Genomic DNA, 26,258 nt, shown 5'->3' on the forward strand with positions numbered 1-26,258 from the left:
CACACCCACGGCATATGGAGGTTCCCAGGCTAGGGGTTCAATCAGAGCTGTAGCCGCCAGCCTACATCAGAGCCACGCAATGTGGAATCTGAGCTGCGCCTGTGATTTACGCCACAGCTCATGGCAACGCCAGATCCTTCACCCACTGAGCGAGGCCAGGGATCGAACCCACCACCTCATGGTTCCTCATTGGATTTGTTTCCACTGCGCCACAATGGGAACTCCAGTTTAGCAGTTTTTGTTTTTGTTTTTGTTTTTTTGTCAGTAGCTTCTGTATCTGTTAAGATGGTACCTGCCTATAAATAACAGAATAACATAATTTGAGTGATTTAAACCAATAGGAATTGATTTTTCTCAGTAACAAAAAGGCAGATGGTGGTGGCTGTGGGCACTGATTTCAGGTTGGATTGAGTCAGGACCAGGACCAGGACCAGCTCCTATGATCTTTTTTTTTTTTGGTCTTTTTTGGGGCCACTTCTGTGGCATATGAAAGTTCCCAGGCTAGGGGTTCAATCAGAGCTGTAGCCACCAGCCTACACTACAGCCACAGCAACACCAGATCCGAACCTCACCTGTGACCTATACCACAGCTCACAGCAATGCCGGATCCTTAACCCACTGAGCGAGGTCAGGGATCGAACCTGCATCCTCATGATACTAGTCGGGTTTGTTACCACTGAGCCACGATGGGACCATGCAGCTTCTGTGGTTGTGACCTTGCCCTGTGGTCTGGTGCCTCATCCTTGCCCAGTGACTTCCGCAGCTGCAGGTATGGCGTCTGTATTCAGGGAGGAAGGAAGCAGAGAGGGCCAGACCGAGTGACACTTCTGTCCCTTCTACTGGGGAGGTGAAGTCCTTCCCCAAGCTCCCTGCTGACTCCCTCTGAGGCCTTGCTGGCCATGTGGGGTTGCCAGATCTCCCTAACCTGCACGTGAGGCTGGGAGTGCGACTGCCACCGCACCACTGACACCTGGGCTGGACAGCTGTCATGGGGCATCTTCTACGCCAAGGGATGTTTAGCAGTGTCTCTGGCCTCCACCCACTGGATGCCAGGGCTGGTACCCAAGTTGTGACAACTACAAATGTCTTCAGACCTGGCCCCAGAGGCCACATCACCTCCGGTAGAGAAACCCTGGCTTAGACCATGGGGGGTTTCTTGCCGCCTGTACAAACTAGAAGTGGGGGAGGCAGCTGAGTCTCTCGGGGGTCCTTTGCTGGAATTGAAGGCAAGCTGTGTTCTGGGCTTGGGTGGCTTTTTCCCCCACCCCCCTGCCCCCCAGCCCCCCACCCCCGCCCTCCCTACAGCCTTGGAGGCTGTGAATTTGACCCCCATTTCCCACACAAAGGAGCTGAGGTCTGGAGAGGCCTGCAGGGCCTGTGCAGAGTCACCGGCGAGCCCAATGACACCGGCTCCGCCCAACCCCAGCTGGGTCAGTCTGCTCCTGCCACCTTCCCGAGGGGCGCTGCCACAACTGAGGTCTCTCTGAACCAGCCCCACCAGGCTGCCAGGGCCGTATCTCTCTGGGTCTGTTGTCCAGGGATTCCCACACATTCTGTCCCCGCATCTTTGGAACCAGTTTGGCTGGCCCCGAAAGAGCCGCAGCTGCCAAACCCACACCAAGAAAAATATTTTGGGCAGCCCTCAAAAGCAAAAAAAAAAAAAAGAAAAATATTTTGGTTTCTCATGTGGTGGATCACAGACTGTCCCTGGCAGGGGTCTGGCAGCCTGGCTCCTGCCTTGAGCAGGGAGCTGGCAACCTGGAAGGTGAAAAACGCTGCCTTGAAGTGGAAACTTCTTTGCCGTGTCCTCTGTGCCAGCGTCGCTGAGAGCCACTGGGCTTTGAGGGGACAGACTTGGGCATGATTCCCAGCTACACGACCTTCTAGCTGTGTGACCTTGGGAAAGTTGTTGGCCTCTCTGAGCCTCATTTCCTAATTTGAAAAACAGAGGTCGTGATGGTACCTAACTCATAAGGAAAAACCATTGAGGAGTTACTGTCGTGGCTCAGTGGTTAACGAACCCGACTGGGAACCATGAGGTTGTGGGTTTGATTCCTGGCCTTGCTCAGTGGGTTAAGGATCCGGTGTTGTGAGCTGTGGTGTAGGTTGCAGATGCTGCTGGGATCCTGTGTTGCTATGGCTCTGGTGTAGGCCGGCAGCTATAGCTCCGATTTGACCCCTAGCCTGGGAACTCCATATGCCGTGGGAGCAGCCCTAGAAAAGGCAAAAAGACGAAAAAAAAAGAAAAAAGAAAAAAAAAAGAAAAACCACTGAAACACAGTGTGGGGGGGGGCGAGAAAATGGCAGGTGGTAAGTCTACATTATATGCTAAGTTCATAGCCCCCCCAGGATCTGTAACCTACCTTCCTTTCGTGGGTAGAGGCGGGAATTACAGAATGCCATTTTGGGGGCAGTTTGGGCCCTGCTGGCCTAATTTTTTCAGTCTCTGATGGGGCTCCAGGGCAGGAATAGGACAGCCCTTCTCTAGATCCAGAGGTGACAGGATGGCCTGGCTGCCTGATGCAAAGCCTGCTTTCAGAGAGGGGACCAACATCCATCTTCACCCCAGCCCTCAATACTCCCCTAGGGAGGTGACAACAGATTGCCCTGTCAGCCTGGTCCCTGTCTCACGTCCGAAAGCAGTTCTGGGCACCGGAAGCTCCTTCTGGCTCCTGCTTCAACATGTCTTTGAGCAAAATGCTTCATGGGACATGTAAGGGGCTGCCCGTCATAGATCTCCCAGGCCTGGCCAGGAAGCATCTCCCATGCTGTCACAGTGATGGTTTCAGAAGAAGCACGTGGCCCAGGCTGATACAAATGCGCCTCCTTCTCCAGGCTTTTGCTGGGATGCTGCGAGGAAATAGCTTTCTTCCTACTGATCTGAGGGAATGGAGTCTGGGACAATGAGGGGGAAAGTAGCACAAGGAGAGAAGCTGAGAGGGATGGCAACCCAGAAGAAAACAAAGCCAGGAGCTGGAGAAGCCCCTAGATCTAGGTGAACCCCTGGATACAGCCATGACTGAAATCCCTGGACTTTATAATCACAAGACCCAATGAATTCCCTTTTTAGCACAAGTCAGTTCAAATTGCCTTGTGACCGAAATGCTGGTAAATGGAGCTAGGTAATAATCATTGCTCTGTATGCCTCATAGTAAGATAGTAAGTGTGACAGCCCTGGCCTCCGCCAAGGGACTGGTATTCTTATGACCCCTGGCAGCAAGAGGGTGAGGCTGGAGACTCGCCTGTGTCACTTCCTAGGGTAACAATCTAGTCTACTACCTTACTTTACCTCGCCAAGCCTCAATGTATTTACTCGTAAAATGGGAGAATCATATTTCTCAGTGGTTATGAGAATTCAATGAAATAAGACTTAGGAAGTACTTGGCCTGGTGCCTGGCATGTGGTAAGTATTTGATACAATGTAGCCATTGTTTCAGAACAACACATGATAATAGCGTGGTGACAGCAATGTCCACCATTAATAATAAAATCCTAGTCAGAGCAGTAAGTGTGATCACTCCTGGCTATTGATAACTAGGCACTATTGATTCCAGCCTGCAGACCGTAGGGGCCTGAGCTGGCCCAGACTCTCCCCACTCGGTCCCTAGCAATGCTGCCTTTGGTTGGAGTGGCATCAAGCCTGTGGCACCTCCTTCTTCCATAGGTGCCATCGTGGGCAATTAATGGGAGGACAGCCTGTTTGTCTTTCAGGCCAGGTGTTCCAATAGACCAGCAGGGCTGGGTCTGCAGACACCCAGGCTCTGAAGCCACAGCTCCGTCACCACCAGGGCTGGCAGGTGACAGCAGACCTGCAGGGGTTAACTGCTTGCAGCTGCCAGACCCCATTCTTTTTTTTTTTTTTCTTTTTTGCCCACCCTGCCCGGCATATAGAGTTCTAGGATCAGATCTGAGCGACAGTTGCCACCTACACTACAGCTGTGGCAATGTCAGGTCCTTAACCCACTGTGCTGGCCAGGGATGGAACCTGCATCTGAACACTGCGGAGACTCAAAGATCCCATTGCACCACAGTGGAAACTCCTCCTTCTTTGATAATGGCTCTCCAGTCTCCTTTGGGAAGCCATTAGGGTTGCCATATTTGGCAATTAATAATACAGGAAGTTCAGTTAAATTTTTATTTCAGAAAAACAATGCTTTTTAAAATTTTTATTTTAATTTTTAAAATTTTTTAATTTTTTGGTCTTTTTGTCATTTCTTTGGCCGCTCCCGCAGCATATGGGGGTTCCCAGGCTAGGGGTCTAATCGGATCTGTAGCTGCCAGCCTATGCCAGAGCCAGAGCAACGCAGGATCCGAGATACATCTGCAACCTACACCACAGCTCTTGACAACACCGGATCCTCAACCCACTGAGCAAGGCCAGGGATTGAACCCACAACCTCGTGGTTCCTAGTCGGATTCGTTAACCACTGCGCCACGATGGGAACTCCTGATTTTTTTTAGTATCATATTACAATGTATGTGTGTCTACTGAAAAATTAATTTATCTAAAATTTAAATATAACTTGGTGGCTTGTATTTTACTGGCCACCCCTAGGAACCTTGTCCCCACCACCCTCAGACCCTGTGATTCCTTGGGAGGGCCAAGTGGCCTCAGGTGTGGGCAGAGTCTGACCAATCCTAGTAGGCTACCAGTCGGGCACACTGATTGGTTCAGAGACAGGCATGTGACCCACTCAGTAGCCAATGAGAGTCAGCCTGGGAACTTGCTGAGACAACTGGAAAAGAGGTGCTCTCAGGTAGCTGGGTTTGCTAAGCTAGAGAGGTGAGGTTGGAGTTGCAGGTGGCCCTTTGCTGCTGCAATGTAAGGAGGGGCTGCTGGGTAAGGCAGAGAGTGACAAGACTTCATATGAGCTGCTGGGGATGGTTTTGCTTAAACCAGTTTATTTCTCCTACTCTACCTCCTTCTCTCTGTTCTTGCAACCCAAGAAATTAGCTGGATGACACTGAAAAAGGTCATAAAGCCACTGTTTCAGGGACAACTTGAAAGAGACTTTAGAAGTCACCAGCTGGGGCCTTTCCTTGGCCAGGCCCCGGCTCTCAAGTCAGTACAGACGCCCTTTCACTTGCAGAGATGCATCAGGGCTGCCCAGGTGGACAAAGAACAAAGCTAGACTCTGTGTTTTCTACCTTTATTTTCTAGAACAAAACGTGTGCCACCTGGCAGGGCCTCCGATGCCTGGTGTTCTCCCTGCTCCCCACCACTGCTGCCCTGAATAAACCCTAGTCAGCAGAGGCCAGGAAGGAAAAGAATGCTGATTCTGGGGACAGAAGGCATGGCCTCACCGCTTGTTCATATCTGGGCAGATGGTGACTGGAGCGGTCTTGGAGCCTGGCCGGGGGCATCCCAGGCCGAGGAGGAGGGTCAGGCTGTGGGTATGGACAGGAACACAATTCCCACATCTGGACCAGCCCTGTGACCCCACAGAACCCTCGGCCTGGGACTGGCCAGGAGCTGCTGGCCTTTCCGTAGGGGGACCGGGACTCCGGCCTCGGGCACCCAACATCCCAGCCCCCGGGGGAGGGCATCACAAAATTGGCCAGTGATCTCAGCTGCTCGGGTCGGAAGTCTTGGGCTGCCCGGGATGGGCAGCGCAGGGTCTAGACGGCATCGCCCTCGCCATCAGACTCAATGACGTCCAGGGGCTGCAGGCGCAGGGAGTCGTAGTTGGGGGGTGGGGTGCCGGGGATGGGCGGCGCCTGCTCTTGGACGTAGGGCCCAGGGTCGGGGCCGGGCGCGGGCGTGTCGGGCTGGAAGCTGAAGTTGGTGTGGGCCTCCACCAGCTCGGCCACGGTGGGCGGCGGGCCGACGTAGCGAGCCTGGGCCCGCCTCTGCCGCAGGCTCTTGGCGAGGGCCACCAGCTTGATAATTGTGATCCACACGAAGTCAATGATGATCTCCGCGAACTCAATGAGGCACAGCACCGAGCCCCCCATCCAGAAGCCAAACTGGCCGCCCAGGTTTGACAGCAGCCAGACGATCTGTGGGGAACAGGGGGCTGAGGGCCTGGCTGGGGTCAGGGGTCAGGAGTCCTGGGTCGGGGGTGGAGCTCGGGCCACTAATTCCTACCTCAAGCCCAGCCTGGCAGATGCCCCTGAGTTGGGTTGTTTGACCGAGAAAGGGTTGGAAAGGGTGAGCATCTCAGCCCAGGGAGGTAAGCTGGGGCTGCTTAAGGGACCTTCCGAGTTCCTCGGTTGGGCTCGGGACCCTCCCCACCCTCAGGGTGCGGGGTGAGGGGGCTGCAGCCAGGGCGGAGGTGTCAGGAGCCCCCAGACTCACGTTATTGGCTGCTGACTCCTCAATGGTGCGGTAGTTGAATTCTTGGAAGTAGATGTTGAGCTTGACAATTCCCTGCCTGTGGGAGGCAGCAAGGGGGCTGGTACCCTCTTCCCGAGACACATACACACACATAAACACACGTGTGTGTGCACACACACACACACACACGAAAGACAGCAAGCCCCCCGCCCCCAGCATCCCCCTGGCTCAAGCTTCTCACGTGCCCACTCCCAGGAGTGGTTTGGTCCAAATGAGAGCCAGGAAGGGCATCTCTGCCCAAAGGACCCTGGAGTCCAAGACAGGCCTGAGGATGGGCTCAGGGCTCCCCTCTTCCACTTCCACCCCGTGCACAGTCGACTCGGCAGAGTCCTAAGCCCTGGCCCTCTGCAGGGGGTCTAGGACAGGGGTGAGTAGCTGGAGAGGCCTCCCGCCTACACCTGATGGTCCTCAGATAGGCTATGCTTGCTCACACCTCCAGGCTCCTGCCAGGACATCTGGCCGCATCTTTTTGGGGGGTGGGGGCTGCACTCGAGGCATGTGGACGTACCCAGGTTAGCGGTCAAATCAGAGCTGCAGCTGCTGGCCTACGCCACAGCCACAGCAACACCAGATGCGAGATGCATCTGCAACATATACAACAGCTCATGGCCACCCACTGAACGAGGCCCAGGATTGAACCCACGCCCTCATGAATGGAATCCATGAGTTGGGTTCATTACTTCTGAGTCACAATGGGAAGGAACTCCTTGTCTTTCTTTCCTTCTTTCTCTCTCTCTCTCTTCCTTCCTTTCCTTCTTTCTTTCTTGCCATGCCCATGACATGTGGAAGTTCCTGGACCAGGGACTGAACCTGCACCCTAGCAGCAACCCCAAACCACAGCAGTGACAATGCCCGGTCCTTAACCCGCCGAGCCGCCAGGAAACTCCCACTGCCTCTTCTCATTTGTTTGAAATAGTTCCTCCTCCTTCCCAGAGGATGAGCTCAAGGGTCACCTCCCTGCAGAGCCCTCCCTTATCTCTCAGGCAGAAGGAGCCCCCCTTCCTGGCTGGGCTCTCATAGGGAGGGTCCTGTGCAGACCCCCCAGCAGCCTGAGCCCCGTTTGCCTATCTCTGTCCTCTAGCCTCAAACTTCCTGATTGTATGAACCTTGTGTCTGTCTTGTGCTCAATGCACGTTGTGTCTAATGGATGGAAAGATGGATGAATGGAAGGAGGGACAATGGCGGGATGAATGCGGGGCAGGATGAATGGGTGAGTGGGTTAGATGAATGGGAAGAATGGACGATGGACGGGCGGGAGGGATGGATGATGGATAAATGGCTGGATGGGTACATGCGCAAGGACTGGAGGCGGGGATGGGTAGATGAACAGGGGACAACAGATGGAAGCATAGGTTGCCCTCTCGGAAGTGCCAGGCGCTGAGCCGCCTCGGCTGGCATCTCGCGCCCAGTGCTCCCTCTTTTAGGCTTGCTTCTGGATCCGGCCAGTGTGAGGTGTCTGAGTAGCTTCCCTCTATCCACGCCCCTCCCCGAAAGCCCTGGTTCCTCCTCTTTTCCGCCGTCCTTGGCCTTGCCAGACTCTAAGCTCACCTGCTCAAGGTGATGTTGGTGCTTTGGTCCCGCTCCTCAGACAAGACATGGAAAATCCAGTCCTGGAATGCGAAAAGACAGGTGCCCCCCAAAACCCCGTGACTGCAGCATCCCCTCCCAGTCCTGGGCTCTGCCATCAGGGGGAGGCAGACCACAGCCCTCTATCTTCCTGAAGCCCCCCTGGGGACCATGTGTTGGCACAGGGAGAAAGGGGACAGTGACAGGACAGGCGGTGGCTGCCCTCTGGGGGAGAAGCCACTTGGGTCTTCAGACTCTCCCCAGTAGACCCAGCCACCCTGCATCTGCTCTTTCCTTCCTCGGGCCCTGGCACTGGCTGGATCCTCCTACCCAGCCCCTCCCAGGCTGGCTCAGCCCCATCCTCTAGTGTTGACTCCAATGTCACCTTTTTAGGGAGGTCTTCCCTGACTACCTGAGCTAGCGTGGATTGCCCCAGGCACCCTCTCATCACCCGCTTTACTTCCTAGGCAGCTACTTGAAATGATCTTATTTCCAAATATTGTCTGTCTCCACCCAGAACGTAAGCTTCGTAAGGGCAAAAGACGTCTGTCTTATTCATGCTGTGTGCTCAGCACAGTGCCTGGGGGGACACTGGTGGAAGGAAGTGGGGAGGGAGGGGAGGGAGGAAGGAACTCCTTTCTCTCTCTCTCTCTCTCTTTTTTTTTTTTTTGCTTTTTAGGGCCACATCTGCAGTGTATGGAAGTTCCCAGGCTAGGGGTTGAATTGGAGCTACAGCTGCTGGCCTACACCACAGCTGTAGCAACACCGGATCTGAACCGCATCTTAGACCTACACCACAGCTCACGGCAACACCAGATGCTTAACCCACTGAGCGAGGCCAGGGATCCAACCCAAATGCTCATGGATTGTAGTCTGATTCGTTTGTGCTGTGCCACAACGGGAACTCTAGGAACTCTTTTCTTTTGTTGTTGTTGTTGTTTTTTTGTCTTTTTAAGGCCACCTGCAGCACATGGAGGTTCCCAGGCTAGGGGTCCAATTTCCAATTGGAGCTGTACCTGCCGGCCTACACCACAGCCACAGCAACTTGGGAACCAAGCTTCATCTGCGACCTACACCACAGCTCACGGCAACACCGGATCCTTAACCCACTGAGCGAGGCCAGGGGAAGGAACCCACAACCTCGTGCTTCCTAGTCAGGTTCGTTAACCGCTGAGCCACAACGGGAACTCTTCCAGGAACTCTTTTCTAAGGTTCCAAACTGCCTGCAGACCCACGCCCAGATGTAAGGGGGTCCAGCCAGGAGGGGGCCACTCCCCCCACTCACCTCGGAGGACTCAGAAGGCCAGTCGGCCATGGAGATGGTCATCTTGTACTGGGTGTCACTGGAAGAGAGAAGGCAGCCTGTCGCTGTCCCTGCCTGCCCCGCCCTCCACGTCGCGCCCCCCCCAGCACCCGAGGCTCCAGGCTGGACTCACTTGCAGGACTCCTTGCAGACGTCAATGCAGGTCTCCCTCTGTGCCAGGCTCATGCGCAGGTCTGAGTAGCAATAGGCTGAACCGGAGGCGGGTGGGTGCGAGAGACTCTCAACCGGGTTTTCTGCGTTGAGCCTCAGGCCACCCCCCGGACCCCCATCTCTAGTCTTTTTGACCCAGACATCACTACCGCAGCTCAGCAGGGTCAGAGCAGCTTTCCCTCGGCTTGTCACCCTGATCCTGGCCAGGAGGCCCAGGTGACAGGGTCACGGGGGAACAGAGGGGTGGTTGGAAGGGATAAAGTGTTCCCTCTTATCCCCACATTTTCTTCTTTCTTTCTTTCTGTCTGTCTCTTTATGTCTTTCTTTCTGTCTTTTTAGGGCCGTACCTGTGGCATATGGAGGATCCCAGGCTAGGGGTCTAATCGGAGCTGTAGCCGCTGGTCTACACCGCAGCCACAGCAACGCCAGATCCGAGCCGTGTCTGTGGCCTACACCACAGCTCACCGCAACACCGGATCCTTAACTCACTGAGCGGGGCCAAGGATCGAACCTGCCTCCTCATGGATACTAGTCGGGTTTGTAACTGCTGAGCCACAACGGGAACTCCCATACATTTTCTGTCTTAAGAGGTGGTGTGACTTTCTCTGCTGCTGACAACATCCACGGGGGTTTGGACTCTGGGCCTGAACCTCAGCTTGTTGTGAGCCCAGCGGGGCTCTTTGAGGCTTCAGGTCTCAAGGATCGAGTCTCTCCCGAACACACATGCTTCAAAGGTACCCTTCATGGAGTCGAGGAATAGAGGGGAGCTGGGTTCCCCTGGGTGTGGGAGCCGGGGTGAGAAGGGCTGTGGACTGGAGCGCATGGCCTGCCCCGCCCTTGTGCCCAGAGCCTTCGTGGGCCTTGGCTCTGCTGTCTAGGGGGCCCATCCCCGGGGATGCCTCACTCACCCCAGTCCGGGAACTCCTGGCTGTTGCAGTATTTCTCCCCGGGGGGCAGCGGGTACAGGTAGTGGCCGCAGCTGCAGTGCCGGATCATGTGCTCTTGGAAGCAGGATCGAATACAGGCCTGAGGGTGGGGGGTGGTGCAGAGAGAACCAGACGTGACGGGTGATGTCCCCACACCAGCCCCCACCCCCCGGGAAGGGCGCCCAGGGAGCTTGATGCCCAGGCCAGGGGGGCTGGGGGCGCTGGGAGAGGGGCTCCTCCTGCAGAGAAGTGGTCCCGAGGTGCCCGAGCTGTTCTTCCCTGTTCCTGGCCCCTGCAGAGGGACTCGGGCCAGACCCCAGCTCTCAGAGGCTGGGGCCCCACCAATGACATGGGGAAGGGGGTGCTGGTTCCAACCCGAAAGTTTTAACTCTGAGATGGCTCTTGCCACGTGGAAAGACTCTTAAGGTAAGACAGGCTGGCCCATTGCTCCCTCTTCCTGGAGGGAAATGCAGAGGGAAGGTGGGAAGGGTGATGGCTGAGTTGCTCAGAGAGCATGAAGGAGGAAGTGACATTCTACAGAATGTCCCCTGGGTGGGGGTGGGGGGAGGGGGAAGAGTGGACTCAGGCCCTCCTGGGCTTAGATGTGGTGAGTCTACTGGTACTGAGGTTTCGGGTCACCCCGACCTGGTTTCAGTCCACTCAGAAAGGAGCTATGTGTGGCCATTCCCGCCGTGGTGCAATGGGATCAGCAGCGTCTCTGCAGTGCTGGGACACGGGTTCGATCCCTGGCCCGGCACAGTGGGTTAAGGATCCCGTGTTGCCGCAGCTGTGGCATAAGTTGAAACTGGGGCTTGGATCTGATCCCATATGCTATGGGGAACTCCATATGCTATGGGGTGGCAAAAAAAAAAAAAAAAAAAAAAAAAAGGAAAAGAAAAGAAAAGAATAAAAATAAATAAAATTCTTTAAAAAAAAGAAAGAAAGAAAGAAAAAGAAAGGGGCCTGGGGCCAGCCCTTAGGCTCTGCCCCTCCATTTACTCCTGTGGCTCCTGTCGGCTGAGGTGGGAGCTCAGCTTAGCGCAGGGCGCTCAGCCAGCGCTTGCTCCTGTCTCTGCTGCCTGGTTTCCCCAGTCCGGCCCCTGGACGACTCTCACCCTTGCTGGCTCCCTCCACCCCTCTCTGGGCTGCCTCACCCTCAGGGCAGGTGCCCGCATCTTTCCCCCCACTCCGCCTGCCTGCGGCTTCCCAGGCTGGCGCATCCTGCCCTTCGCTCTCCCTGGCAGAGCTCCTGGTGGGCACAGCCGGGAGGAGCCGGTCCAGGGTAAGGCCGCGGGCAACAGGGAGCACTGACTTTGGGCAAACCTTGCTGGCTCTCATCTTTTTTTTTTTTTTGTCTTTTTGCCCTTTCTTGGGCTGCTCCCGCGGCATATGGAGGTTCCCAGGCTAGGGGTCCAATCGGAGTTGTAGCCACCAGCCTACACCACAGCCACAGCAAATCAGATCCAAGCCGCGTCTGCAATCTACCCCACAGCTCACGGCAATGCCGGATCCTTCACCCACTGAGCAAGGGCAGGGATCGAACCCGCACCCTCATGGTTCCTAGTCGGATTCGTTAACCACTGAGCCACGACAGGAACTCCTGTCTCATTTGGAAAGTAGGAGTTCTTTCCAGGGCCCGATGGAGCCTAGGGTGGACGTGATGGGAGGTGGGGGAGCAGGTGGGCAGAGCACCTGACCGGGACATGGGTCTTTGCCAAGGTCTCCGGCCAGAGAACTGAGGTCTTTCTGGAATGAAGTCTTCTGGGCCCCCTTCACTGTGGGGTGTGCTCCCCATGTCCCTGTGCTGCCTTGTCTATCTATCTGTCCCTGAAGAGGCTCTGAGGATTCCCCCAGTTCTCCATCCCAAGAGGGTCTGAGTGTGGGGTGCATGGGGTCCGCTGGACAGAGTGGGCAGGCGGGTGGGCATGGGGGAAAGTGGGTTTCCATGATTCAGGCAAAGGGGGAAACCACACGCTGCTCGGTGGGGTGCTCAGACACAGAGCCAGGCACTGGGCTGCCCTGGTTATGCCTCAGTTTCCTTGGCTGCGAAGGCAGACCGGGCTGGGCAGAAAACATGCCAGTGGTCACTGCAGTCACCTTTGCAAGATTCAGTCTGTCTTCTCCACTGGGGCCAGGCCTCTGGGGCTGACCTTGGAGATCAGGACAAGAGGGCAGTCCCTCTCATTCTGCTGCAGCAAGAGGGATCGAGGCCAGATACAAAGGGACTTCTCAGGTACATCGATGAGGCATTTGGATGGGGGTCTGTGGACCCCAATTTCATCATTTCTAATAATAGTATCTGTATCTTAGGGTTGTCGTGAGGATGAAACGACTTAATATATATACATAAAGCACTTGAAATACTGCCTGCCCAGCCCCTAAGCCTGTTATTAATAGTATATTAATAAATGCTTATAACAAATAGATAATAAATGCTATCATTAGCGTATTAATAAATACTAACAATAATGAATAATTATTGTTAGTATATTATTGCCTCATGGGGGTATCGAAAGGATCAAATGACATAATCCTTATAAACCACACACACACACACACACACACACACACACACACGCGCATGCGTGCACCCTGTGGTCACAGAGATCCAGCAGAGCCAGCCTCAGGGGTTGGGCCAGGTAGATGTGGACGGGGCTCCAGGGTCATAAGGATGCCTGGGCTTCCCACCTGGATGGAGTAGGTGGTGTTGTAGTCGCCGTAGTTGCTGTAGAGGTTTTGAATGGGGACGTCGGAGCCATTCATGGTGCACTGGCTGTAGGGCTCGCCCTTCCGCTCCAGCTTGTCCTATGTTCAGAGAGATTATTGGTGGGGCCCCTGGTTGCCTCTAGGAAGCCCCCTCTGTTCCCCCCTCCCATCAAGCACGCAGGTCTAGGGGAGACTGATGCTGCGAGGGGATGGAGGGTCGCGTTCCCAGCAGGTGCCAGAGGGGGCGGCGCTCATCTTCCCTCCAGGCATGGCTCCCGAGCAGGGTTCTAGCCCGGAGGCCAGGCAGGAGTCGGGGGTGAGGTTGTTCAGGGTTTGGGGAGGCCCAGACCCCCTCCCCTGAGGTCAGTACTAGGTAGGGGAGCTGCCCTTGGGCTGCGACCGTACCACCAGCACCCCGATGGACGTCTCCGTCCCCGACATGGCGTAGATGCCCTCGTCTTTGATGAAGGGGAAGGACCTCTGCTCATGCAGCATCAGCCGGACGCCGCCCGTGGACGTGAGGAAGGGCACGTAGTCTTTCTGGCCCATGTCCAGGATCAACTTCAGGCCTGAGGGCAAGGTGGGGCCGAGAGAGCCGTCTGAGCTCGCTCCCCCAGGCTGAGGGGAGACCCACCACCCACCTGTCCAAGCTTCCTCCCGCCAAGGGCACCTCCTGGGGTTTGCACAGGATGCTGGCTCGGCTTCGGGAAAATCCAGATGTCTTGCCTTCTCTAAGGCCCCCATCCTAGGCCACATCACCATGGATCTCCTCGCTGGGTTCCTTTTGCCCCTTCCCTACCCCCCATGGTCTCCTTTCCATATGGCAGCCAGATCCGGTGGGCACAGCGCAGGCAGCCACGCCTTACACCCCACGGGTGCTCATTCTTTCCACTCACCCCCTTAGCTGCTCTGGCTCCTTCCTGCAGCGGGGCCTTTGGGAGGCTCCTCCTTCCTTCTGGAATGCTCCTCCACCCTCACCTTTCACCTAGAAGCTCCTGCTCTTCCTTCAGGTCTCAGCCCAAGTGTCACTTCCTCCAGAAGCCTTCCCTGACTACCTCCGCAGGGTCTTGGGATCTGGGTTATACGCTCTGGAATTTGCCTTTGAAGTATCTGCCTCACTCTTGAGAGTCTCCTTTTCTTTGCATTTATTTTTCTTTCTAGGGCTGCACCTGCGGCACATGGAAGTTCCCAGACTAGGGGTGGAATCGGAGCTGCAGGTGCCAGCCTACACAACAGCCACAGCGATGTGGGATCCAAGTTGAGGCTGAGGGCTTCCTTGGGCACCAAGCTGATGGCTTCCTCGCTTTGCTCATCAATAAAATGGGCGCATCCGTCGCTACCCAAGGGATTTATGAGTGCTGGGGGTGAGGGGATGCTGACAAGGGGGCTGACCCAGCACACACACACACACACACACACACACCACTCCACACACACACAGAGCCCACCCTGCCATGAGGATTTAAAGCCTCAGGGCTCTGATCCCAGGATTAACCAAAATTTACCAAACTCAGCTCCAGGGTTGGCTGAAGGGAGGGCCTTCTCCTTCATGCCCCAGTTGAAGATGTAACAGTTGCCATAATCCGGGTGGAAGATGGGGGTGAAGTTCCTGAAAGAAACACCATTGGCTGGAGGGCAGGACCCAGCCCCACCCCAGCTGATGCAGCCCCAGGGCTCCTGGCAGAGGGGAGCTGGTAGATAACCGCTCAGAGAGGCTTGGGAGGACAGGGGTGAGCCGCAGATCATCCAACCCATCCCTCCCCAATCCCCCTGCCTCCCCCGAGAGGAGATTCCCTGACTCACTTGGGCAAGAGGGTTGAAGGGAGTCTCTCTGGGGTGGAGCCAGGCTCTCTGGCTTAGCCATGAATTAGGAAAAGAGGTTTCTTTGATGTTTTCATCTGTCTCACCTACAAGGTCTTCTAACTCATGGGATAAGTTGAATGACACCCATCCTCCAAAAGCCGTGTCCATGTCCACACCCCAGGGACCTTATTTGGAAAAGGGGTCTTTCCAGAGGTAATTAAGGATCTTGAGATCAGCCTAGATTATCCACGTGGATCCTCAATCCAACCACAAATGTTCTTACAAAAGACAGAAGAGGAGACACAAATGCAGAGGAGACGGCCATGTGAAGATGGAAGCAGAGACTGGAGATACACAGACAGAAGCCAAGGGACACCTGAGCCCACCAGATGCTAGAAGGGGCAAGAAAGGCTTCTCCCTTGGAGCTTTTGGAGGGAGCCTGGTCCTGCGAATACCTTCATTTCTGACTTCTAGCCTCCTCTGTGAAAGAATAAATTTCTGTTGTGTTAAGCCACCCAGTTGTGGTCATTTATTACAGCAGCGGCAAGAAGCTAATACAGATTATAGGAATACGAGGGCAGCTCTAGGCTGTGTTTGTTCCAAGGATCTGGCAGAATCCAGACAGCTGGGCTTGTCTGGGAACCTTGGGAACTCAGGTGAAAAGGGAAGTGGCTAGAGATGGAAGGTCAGAAGGTGTGCGTTAAGGAGCTCCCGTGTGGCTCAGTGGTTAATGAACCCGACTAGCATCCATGAAAACGAGGGCTCGATCCCTGGCCTCGATCAGTGGGCCGGGGATCTGGTGTTGCCGTAAGCTGCGGTGTAGGTTGAAGATGCGGCTAGGATCCCGTGTGGCTGTGGCTGTGGTGTAGGCTGGCAGCTATAGCTCTGATTGAACTCCTAGCCTGGGAACCTCCATATGCCATAAGTGTGGCCCTAAAAAGAAAAAAAAAAAGGGTTCCGGTTTCATCCAGCTAACAATTGAAGAGGGAGTGGTACAATTAGAGGATCATCATCTTGCAACCCCCCCACCCCCAAGTTTTGGGGGGCTGGGCATTGGTGGACCGGAGGAACCAATGATGTATGGGTCCCGATGGAAGAGCACAGGCTGCCCAGGAAGTAGCTTTGCCAACTAACCAACCAACCAACCAACCAAACAACAACAAGTGATTAAGGATCCGGCATTGTCACTTGTGTGGCGCAGGTTCAATCCCTGGCCTGGGAAATTCTGGCCACGGCCAAAAAACCCAAACCAACCCATCCCTCCCCAATCCCCAAATCCCAGCCCTGAACAGGTTTGAGCATCTGTCTCTAACTACTATTGACAGCACGGGTACTAGAGAACGTGGAACAAGTTCACGGACACCACAGAGAGTCAGTCGGCAAAATCCGGACGCCACAGGGTAAATAACGCGGTTTCTTCCAAAATGAATCGTGCGAGAAAGAGGGGGAGGCACTCTGTAGATTATAAGACATTTCAAAAACTTGGTTATAACCGCTACATTGAGGCTTTAATTTGATCCTGATTCAAAGAAGCAAACTAAGACATCTGAACATGACATTGAAGGACATTGAAGAGTTTGACCATGACTGGATAATTGACAGTATTGAGGAATTATTGTTCATTGTTTTCTCGGGGGGGATAATGGTATTGCGTTTCTGCTAAAAGTCTTTCTTTTTTACAGATACATTCTGAACACACTACAGATGCATGCAGGAATATGATGTCTGTGATTTACTGTAAAAGAAACAGCACAAGGAGTTCCCGTTGTGGCGCAGTGGTTCACGAATCCAACGAGGAACCATGAGGTTGTGGGTTTGATCCCTGGCCTCTCGCAGTGGGTTAGGGATCTGGCGTTGCCATGAGCTGTGGTGTAGGTTGCAGACGTGGCTCAGATCCTGCGTGGCTGTGGCTCTGGCATAGGCCGGCGGCTACAGCTCCCATTGGACCCCTAGCCTGGTAACCTCCATGTGCTGCAGAAGCGGCCCTAGAAGTGGCAAAAAGACAAAAAAAAAAAAGAAAGAAAAAAAAAAGAAAAGAAACAGCACAAGACACGACATAAACCGTGCTTGTTGGACCAGATGGTGGGTCCATGTGAGTTTGTCATGCCCTGTTCTGCTTATGTGTTTCTTTCTAAAGTCTTCATAAGAAATAGCATTTAAAATGTCTTTCGAGGAGTTCCCGCTGTGTCAAAGTGGGTTAAGAATCCGACTGCAGGAGTTCCTGTGGTGGCTTAGTGGAAATGAATCCAATTAGGAACCATGAGTTTGTGGGTTTGATCCCTGGCCTTGCTCAGTGGTTTGAGGATCCGGCCTTGCTGTGAGCTGTGGTGTAGGCCTGCGGCTGTAGCTCTGATTTGCCCCTAGCCTGGGAACCTCCATATGCCTTGGGTGCGGCTCCCCCCTAGAAAAAATCCAACTGCAGTGGCTTGGGTTGCTGCAGAGGTGCAGGTTTGATCCCCAGCCCAGTGCAGTTTCTGCACCTGTGGCATAGGTCGAAGCCGCGGCTTGGATTCAATCTCTGGCCTGAGAACTTCCGTAGGCTGGGGGTGCAGCCATAAAAAAGATGTCTTTTGATTTTTTTGTTTGTTTGTTTTTTGTTTTTTAGGGGCACACCTGGGGCATATGGAGGTTCCTAGGCTAGGGCTCTAATTGGAGTTACAGCTGCCCGCCTATGCCACAGCTACAGCCACGCCAGATCTGAGCCACATCTGCAACCTACACCACAGCTCACGGCAACGCCGGATCCTTAACCCACTGAGCGAGGCCAGGGATGGAACCCGCAACCTCATGGCTCCTAGTCGGATTTGTTTCTACAGCGCCATGACGGGAACTTTTTTTTTTGCTTTTTAGGGTCTTTTGATGTTTTTATATTGTTTCTCTTATTTTATTAAAAACAAAAAGGAAACGGGACTCCATGCAGCAAAGACTGCAGACCTTCCCCCCCCACCCCGCAAACGTGCTTCTTTCTAAGCTTTCTGTTCCACTCTGTGCCCTGAGCAATGGTCACCGGCCAGGCTCGGACTGAAGACGTCTGTATATATACGCTCCCACCTGTCATCCTCACATGACCCCAGGAGGTCAGCTGCCGTCTGTCCCCATGTGCTCAGATCAGGAGGCCGCCCCCTCTAACTTTGGTCTCACTGTCTGTGTGGGCCCAAGGGCAGGCTGTGAAACCCGAACTGGGAGCTGACCCTGCCCAGCACGTGTGGGCTGCTTCCTCCACCTCTGGGCTTCAGGGTCCTCCACACTGGGAAGGAAATCTGGACGAAACCGCCTTTATCCGCCTGACAAACACTGACGGCGGTGGGCATGTGGGTGGAGCCCCCGAGGCCCACCAGACTGTCCTGCCCTCGAAGCTCAGAAGCTCACGGCGTGGAGGGATGACACGGAGCCGTGTTGCATTAATTCTTTTTCCAAAACATGTCTCTGGCCTCTGCCTGCCTTCCTCTGTCACTAAAGCTCCCAGCCCGGTCGGGGGCCACCAGCACCTCCCACCCGGATTCCTGCAGGCGCCTCGGCCTCCCCTCTTGCTCCCTTACAATCATCCTCCTGCACAGGGCGATCGCTTAAATCGTGAATCAGCCCATGGCATGTCCCTGCCAGAACCTTCCAGAAGCTTCTTGCTGCTTCCAGAATGAAGTGCAAAGGCCCCATCTGGTTGTCTCCCCCTTGTTTGTTTATCCTCCAGAGACATTCCATGCTGTTGCCAAATGCCAGGCCTGCGGCTCCTCATGCCTGGAATATACTCCGAGCTGCTTTTTGTGTTACTGAATTTTTCCTCATCCTTCAGGTTTTGTTGCTCTGGGACGATGCCTGCCGTCCCAGGGCAAAGTCACTACCCCGTTAGATACTTTATCCTTTCTACCTGCTTATTCCCTTGATGGCATGCATCAAAAGCTGAAATCATCTTCTTGATTTATTTTTTGAGGGCCGCACCCACAGCTTATGGAAGCTTCTAGGCTAGGGGTCCAATTAGAGCTGCAGTTGCCGGCCTATGCCACAGCCACAGCAACACCAGATCCAAGCTGTGTCTGTGACCCACACCACAGCTCGCGGCAATGCCGGATCCTTCACCCACTGCACGGGGCCAGGGATCCAACCCGTGTCCTCAGGGATATTAGTCAGATCCACTACCACTGAGCCACAGCGGGAACGCCATCTTCTTGATTTATTTGCTGGCTTATCAGCTGCCTCTTGCTTTAGAGCATCATCTCAGGGAGGGTAGTGGTCTGTCTGGAAGGAGAAAGATCTCTGAGGCCACGAGCTCAGGCCTGGGAGCCAGGCTGCCTGAATTTGAATTCTAGCTCCGTCCCGGACAAGCCGGTGAGCTCAAGAAAGTTACTTCACCTCTCTGTGCCTCGTCTCCTCGCCTGTAACCCCAGGGTAATAACAGCACCCACCCGAAAGGGCTGAGGGTTGGAAGCCGAGCACACTAAATACTGAACAAACTCACCCCTTTGGCCCTCGCTAGACAGACACTCAGTAAATATTTGTTGGATAAATTATAATATGCGGTAAGAGTCAACAGCGATCAGCTGGAGAAGTGGGGGTGGAGGGGTGGGGAGTGGGCCAGGGAAGGGTTCTGGGAGGAGATGAGACCTGAGCTGAGACTTGAACGATAAGCAAGCCGAGCCTCCGGGGATGGAAGGAGAACGGGCACTTGGGGGAAGAAGCAGCTTTGGGCGCCCGATGGAGCGTCTGTCCTGTGTGGGATGAGGGCTGTGGCCACAGCGAAGGCGTGGAGCAGGCCAGACCAGCTCTAGCCGGGCAGGCCCTGCTCTGGAGGGAGAGACCCCGCCCCAGGGGTGTGGGGACACAGTGTGCTTAAGGAACAGTGGGGACATGGACAGCCCAGGAGGGCGAGGCCAGCTCCCCTCCTGTCCTGAGCTGCACGCTGAGCCTTGCCAACTATTTGCTTGTTGATAATATTCTTTACTTGGAGAGGGTGCTTCCAACACTGGCCACCGCCGGCTCCAGAGCTGGGCATTTTCCTCCAAAAACCTTCCTGCTCGGCATGGAGACAGAGACCAGCAAGCCTCCAGAAAGGACTGGGAAATACAGCATCCTAGCAGGAAGCAGTATAACAACAGTGGTACTGTGTGGTAGGGCTGGGGGAAGGCTTCCCAGGGCAGAACCAAGCTAGCCAATTCCTGAAGCTACACCACCACCAATAAATAAACGGCTAGATCTTGGTTTATAAATACCATTCGCCAAGCAAAGGGAATGGGGCCCCTTGGAGCAATGACTGATGTTGGGAGTGGAGCATCTTATGATGCCAGAAAGTTAAGGGTAACTTCTTAAAAAAGAAATAAATGGAGTTCCCTTCATAGCTCAGTGGTAACGAACCAGACTGGCATCCGTGAGGGTGCGGGTCCGATCCCTGGCCTCACTCTGTGGGTTAAGGATGCAGGGTTGCTGTGAGCTGTGGTGTAGGTTGCAGATGCGGCTCGGATCCTGAGTTGCTCTGGCTGTGGCGTAGGTCAGCAGCTGTAGCTCCAATTCGAGCCCTAGCCTGGGAACTTCTAGATGTATATATGCCACAGGTGCAGCCCTAAAAGGCAAAAAATAAATAAGTAATAAATAAAAAATAAAGGGACGGGGCCATGTCAAAGGGACGCGGGAGCCAACTGAAGGAGCCCTCATTGGCCAAAGCTGGAAGAATTTGAGGAAGAAAATTGGAGTTCCTGTTGTGGCTCCACAGGTTAAGAATCCGACTAGTGTCCACGAGGAGGTGGGTTTGTTCCCTGGCCTCGCTCCGTGCGTTAAGGATTTGGTGTTGCCGCAAGCGGCAGCAAAGGTTGCAGATGCAGCTCGGATCTGGTGTTGCCCGGGCTGTGATGTAGGCTGGCAGGTGCAGCTTCCATTTGACCCCGAGTCCGGGAACTTCCATATGCTGCAGGTGCGGCTATAAAAAGAAAAAAAAAAAAAAACAAAAACGGTGTGGTATTGGATTACAACCCAAACACACATGAGCCCACAGTGGTGTGAATAAATGATTGAATAAATAAACACACGGAGAAGAGATGAATCTGCCTTCCAGAAGAATTTCAAATCGCCTATGTTTCCCTCTCCAGGAGAGATGGAATGTATCCCTCCTTTCCCCACGCACCACCCCAACTCCCACACCCCGGTCCCCCCCAACCCACCCCGAGTATAGGCTGAACTTTAGGGACGTGCTTCCATCATAGGAAGCCTGGGTGGGGAAAGTGGTTACCTTGCAGCAGAGGAGCCCGACACGCCAGACCTTAACCAAGGGAGGAAGGTCAATGTCATGGCCGGGGACGTGAGGCCAACACATACCCCCAGTAGGATGCAATGAAGAGGGCGGCTTACCTCTGTCCTCGTCCCCCACATCCATCCCACGTTATAAGCCCAAAGCAAGGGCTTTCTCTAAAACACCCGACCAGTGCTCTGAAACGGTCAAGCTCATCCAACACCAAGGAGAAAGTGTCACAGCCAGAGGAGCCTAAGGGGACATGATAACTAACAGCAATGTGGTCTCCCGGATGGAATCCTGAACAGGAAAAGTCACCAGGAAAAACTGACCAAATGCAAACAAAGCGTTGTTTATTTAAGGGGATGCGCCCACGTGAGTTTCTTTTTTCTTTTCTTTTTTTTTTTTAGGGCTGCACCTGTGGCATATGGAAGTTCCCAGGCTAGGGGTCGAATTGGAGCTGTAGTCGCTGGTCTGTAACACAACCACAGCAATGTGGGATCTCAGCCGCATCTGAGACCTACACCAGAGCTCACAGCAACGCCGGATCTGGACCCACTGAGGGAAGCCAGGGATTGAACCTGCGTCCTCATGGATACTAGGCAGGTTTATTACCACCACACCACCATGGGAACTCCTGTTTTTTTTGTTTTAATGGCCGCACCTGTGGCATATGGAGGTTCCCAGGCTAGGGGTTGAATTGGAGCTGCAGCTGCCGGCCTACCCACAGCCACAGCAACACCAGATCTGAGCCACATCTGCGACTTATGTGGCAGCCTGTGGCAACGCCAGATCCCTAACCCAATGAGTGAAGCCAGGGATCAAACCCATATCCTCACAGAGGTGTTATGCTGGGTTCTTAACCCACTGAGCCACAATGGGAACTCCCATGTTGGTTTCTTAGTTTTGACAAATTATGACGGCAATGCAAAATATGAATGCTAGGGGGAGCTATTGAGGAAGGAGCTCTGTGTACTATCTTTGCAACTTTTCTATAAAAGCATTCGCAATAGGAGTTCCCATCAGGTGCAATGGTTAATGAATGCGACTAGGAACCATGAGGTTGCGGGTTCGATCCCTGGCCTTGCTCAGTGGGTTAAGGATCCAGCATTGCCGTGAGCTGTGGTGTAGGTTGAAGACACGGCTCAGATCCCAGGTTGCTGTGGCTGTGGTGTAGGCTGGCAGCTATAGCTCCGATTCAACTCCTAACCTGGGAACCTCCATATGCCTCAAGTGCAGCTCTAAAAAGCAAAAAAAAAAAAAAAAAAAACAAAGTTTATTTTTAAAATGCTCATATAGTTCTTGCCAGGTGTTAAGTATTATTTGAAACACGTTAACTCTGTTAACACATGTAATCCCCATAATAGCCCTATGAGGGCGTTTCACTAGCCCCATTTTCAGATGAAAAAACTGAGGCATAGAGAGGCTAGTAGCATGCCCAACAACACACAGAGCTGGCATTCAAATCCAGGCCGTGTGGTGTTAGGGTCCAAATGGGGCTCATGTGTTCCTAAAACTGCAGCGGCTGTGTCTTGAGCATTGGCTCTACACGAAGGGGAGTGGATGGAGTTGGGAACAGAGTGAGGAAGCTGTAGTGCCTGGAGCCCAGCACGGGGAAGGCAGAGGGAGGCCCGTGTCCTCCGGCACTGAATCTGAGGCTGATTCAGAGAGGCATGTGACCAGTTGGCTGTGAGAGTGAGAAGGAGCATGGAGACCGGTAGACTAGGATTTCCGTGCCAAGTGCCTGGAAAAATAGGCTTGGGAGGGGCAGGAGGGGTGGGGTGGGGAGGAAAGATGATGGTTTTGATTTCTGATGAGGTGGTGAAGTGACGCAGGGTGGCCCTGGCCTACACTGCCACCTCTGCCACTCACCAGCTGCGTGACCTCAGAGATGTTGCTTAACCTCTCTGGGCCGTGGTTGCATCATATAAAATGTGGAGAAATAAGAGTACCTTTCTCACGCGCTTGCTGCCAGGGTTAAACTGATCTTATACACGTAAAGTGCTAAGAATAGTGCCTTCCGTGCCACAGCCACAGCCACATCAGAAGGGCTCAATAAATGTTAGCATCCTTATTGCAGAATGTGCCTTGTCAACTGTGAGTTTAATGAGAGTAATGCTGAGTCTAGCCCTTGTCAGCCTGTCATGCACATTAACTCATTTAATATTCACAATAACCCTGTAGGGAGTTCCTGTTGTGGCTCAGCAGTTAAGGAATCTGACTAGCACCAATGAGGATGCAGGTTTGATCCCTGTCCTCGCTTAGTGGGTTAAGCGTTGCCATCAGCTGTGGTGCAGGTTGCAGATGCGGCTCAGATCCTGTGTTGATATGACCTCTAGTCTGGGAACTTCCATATGCTGTGGGTGCAGCCCCCAAAAGCAAAAAAAAACCCCAACAAATCCTGTAGAGTAGGCGCTGTTATTACCTATTTTATGGATGAGGAAAAGGAACGCATATCAAGGTTAAGAAACTTGTTCAGTACACTCACTATGGAAAAAAATATGGAGGTTCCTCGGAAAACTAAATTTAGAACCACCATATGATCCAGCAATCCCACTCCTGGGCGTCTATCCAGTCAAAACTATAATTCAGAAAGATACATGTTCATTGCAGCACTATTCACAATAGCAAAGACATGGAAACAACCATAATGCCCATCAACAGATGAATAGATTAAGAAGATGTGGTACATATACACAATGGAATATTATTAAGCCATGAAAAAGAATGAAATAATGCCATTTACAGCAACATGGATGGAACTAGAGATTCTCATACTAAGTGAAGTAAGTCAAAAAAAGAAAGACAAATACCATATGATATCACTTATATGTGGCGTCTAAAATACGGCACAAATGAACTTATCTACAGGAAAAAAAAACAACACAAACTCAAAGACATGAAGAACAGATTTGTGGCTGCAAAGGGGGAAAGGAGAGGGAGGGGGAAAGACTGGGAGATGCAAACTATTCCATTTAGAATGGATAAGCTATGAGGTTTTATGTAACTATATGCAATCTCTCGGGATAGAACATGATGGAAGATAATACAAGAAAATGCATATATATGTATGACTGGGTCACTTTGTTGTACAGCAGAAATTGGCACAACATTGTAAATCAACTATACTTTTAAAAAATGTAAAAAAAAAATCCATTTAAAAAACCCCCTTGTTCAAGGTCACACAGCTTGTAAGAGAGGGCGAGGATTTGAACCCAGTGGTCTAACTGCAGAGTCCAAGCTTTACGCTACTTACTCCCCAGCCACAGCCACACCACAGAATTTACGGGGCAAGGGAGTTCCCTTCGTGGCTCAGCAGTTAACGAACCCGACTAAGATCCACGAGGACGCGGGTTCGATCCCTGGCCTCGCTCCGTCAGTTAAGGATCTAGCGTTGCCGTGAACTGTAGTGTAGGTCACACATGTGGCTCGGATCTGGTGTTGCTGTGGCTGTGGTGTAGGCTGGCAGCTGCAGCTCTGATTCGACCCCTAGCCTGGGAACCTCCATATGCTGCAGGTGCTGCCCTGAAAAAAAAAAGAACTTATGTGGCAAACACTTGAGGTTGCCTGCCCATCAACCATCTTCTCTTTGGGGGACGTGACCCAAATGGGGCTCACTTTGGAGGGTGCCACCTTGGCAACAAGCAGACCACCCCCGGGTTTCCTCTGGCCCTGGATCAGGAAGTAGCAGCTCAGTTTAGGGGCCATGCTGTGTGCAGAACACACACCTTCGAGCCCTGGGATCCTGCTCAATGGGAGATGCTCACACTTTAGGCACCAGGGGCCTGACAGCAGATCCCAGCGGATCCTAGCGGATCCCGCTTGCCCAACTCACTCGCACTTTAGGGGGGGATTCCGACGGAGCAGATGGGCCATATCATTTTAAATCTTCTCTCTCTCAAGTTTTACATGTTTCTCTTTTAGCTGAGAAAGTGAAAATGAACTCTTGGGCCCAGCACTAGTCCACTGGGTACACAAAGGCATTGCTGCCGGGAATGGTTGGGCTGGTGTGCTCGGAACCACACAGGGGGGGGTCGGAATCCAGCCAGCAGCCAGCCAGTCAGGCAGTCACCCACACGGCAGGGCCTTTCCCATCACCCACAAGGCAGAACCTGTGCCATCAGCCTGGTGCCATCTTGCAGCTCTTGCACCCATAGAGCCATCCTTCTCTTTTTTCTTTCTTTCTTTTCTTTTCTTTCTTTTTTTTTTGTCTTTTTAGGGCTGCACCTGTGGCATATGGAGGTTCCCAGGCTAGGGGTCAAACTGAAGCTGAGGCCACCAACCTACACCACAGCCACAGCAATACGGGATCTGAGCCGCCTCTGTGACCTACACCACAGCTCACGGCAACGCCAGATCCTTAACCCACTGGGCGAGGCCAGGGATCGAACGCACAGCCTTGATCCTGGTTCCTGGTTGGATTTGTTTCCACGGCGCCACAATGGGAACTCTGGGCCATCCTTTTCCGATTCACACAAGGGACCAGGTCTGCAGCTCTGCCTGGTTCCTTGACACTGCCTACAAAAGGCCCACCCATGATCATCTCTGCATTTTGGGGGACAGAGTGTCCACAGCTGTCAGCAGATCCCCAACAAAGGTTCCTGAAGGGTCCTGAGTTGGCTGAGTTGGGCTGAGGCCACAGACCCCGGGAGGGTGAAACCAGTTGTCTATCATTCTTCCAAAGCAGCAAGACCCAGTAAAACGCTCTTTTCCCCAGAAGCCAGCTTTGGGGATTTGACGCCTCAGACCAGGACACCAACACCTCTGGGAAAGAGGCCTGGCTGAAGCCAGTGTGTGTGGGGGGGACAGTGGTGTGCCCCACCCCGGACCTGGAGGCTTGGCCATGGAGCCAGGAGGGCGCCCTGGGGCCTCAGCAGTTCTGCCGGGACACAGCTTCCTTTCCCACGTGATGCACCAGTGGAGCCTGCAGCCCTCCGATGGCTGCCCCAGAGTTGGGGACAGAGCTTGGCTCTCAGGCCCAGGGTCTGGATGGGCAGAAGCTGGGGAGAAGGAGGAGGTGGGGATCCGTGGACCATTTGCAAGAGGACCCAGACTTTCGGGGTTACCATGACTCGGATCCTGCCATCCTCTCAACACCTGGGGCGGCTTGGAAAACCCATTTACAGTGAATCTTCCAGGGCCCTGTTCTAAGTGCTGACGTGAGCCAATTCATTCACGCTTCACGAGAACTCTAGCAGGTGGACATGGCTATTGTCCCCATTTTAGGGAAGA

At 53.5% G+C, this 26,258-nt stretch overlaps 1 protein-coding gene across 1 annotated transcript in view; it reads right to left on the minus strand.

Moving 5' to 3' along the window:
- Positions 1 to 5,134: 5,134 nt before the first annotated feature.
- The window catches only part of SCNN1B (sodium channel epithelial 1 subunit beta), a 72,372-nt gene continuing 51,248 nt past the window's right edge, over positions 5,135 to 26,258 (minus strand). The window contains exons 5-13 of the mRNA XM_047780316.1: positions 14,515 to 14,618; positions 13,415 to 13,578; positions 12,992 to 13,108; positions 10,286 to 10,403; positions 9,340 to 9,415; positions 9,189 to 9,246; positions 7,886 to 7,947; positions 6,299 to 6,374; positions 5,135 to 6,000 (exon numbers count right to left, since the gene is read on the minus strand). Coding sequence (XP_047636272.1) covers positions 5,620 to 6,000; positions 6,299 to 6,374; positions 7,886 to 7,947; positions 9,189 to 9,246; positions 9,340 to 9,415; positions 10,286 to 10,403; positions 12,992 to 13,108; positions 13,415 to 13,578; positions 14,515 to 14,618 — 1,156 coding nt within the window. The 3' untranslated portion in view covers positions 5,135 to 5,619. The remainder of the gene's footprint in view (positions 6,001 to 6,298; positions 6,375 to 7,885; positions 7,948 to 9,188; positions 9,247 to 9,339; positions 9,416 to 10,285; positions 10,404 to 12,991; positions 13,109 to 13,414; positions 13,579 to 14,514; positions 14,619 to 26,258) is intronic.

The sequence above is a fragment of the Phacochoerus africanus genome, chromosome 5 (genome assembly GCF_016906955.1).
Source record: "Phacochoerus africanus isolate WHEZ1 chromosome 5, ROS_Pafr_v1, whole genome shotgun sequence".
Lineage (NCBI taxonomy): Eukaryota > Metazoa > Chordata > Mammalia > Artiodactyla > Suidae > Phacochoerus > Phacochoerus africanus.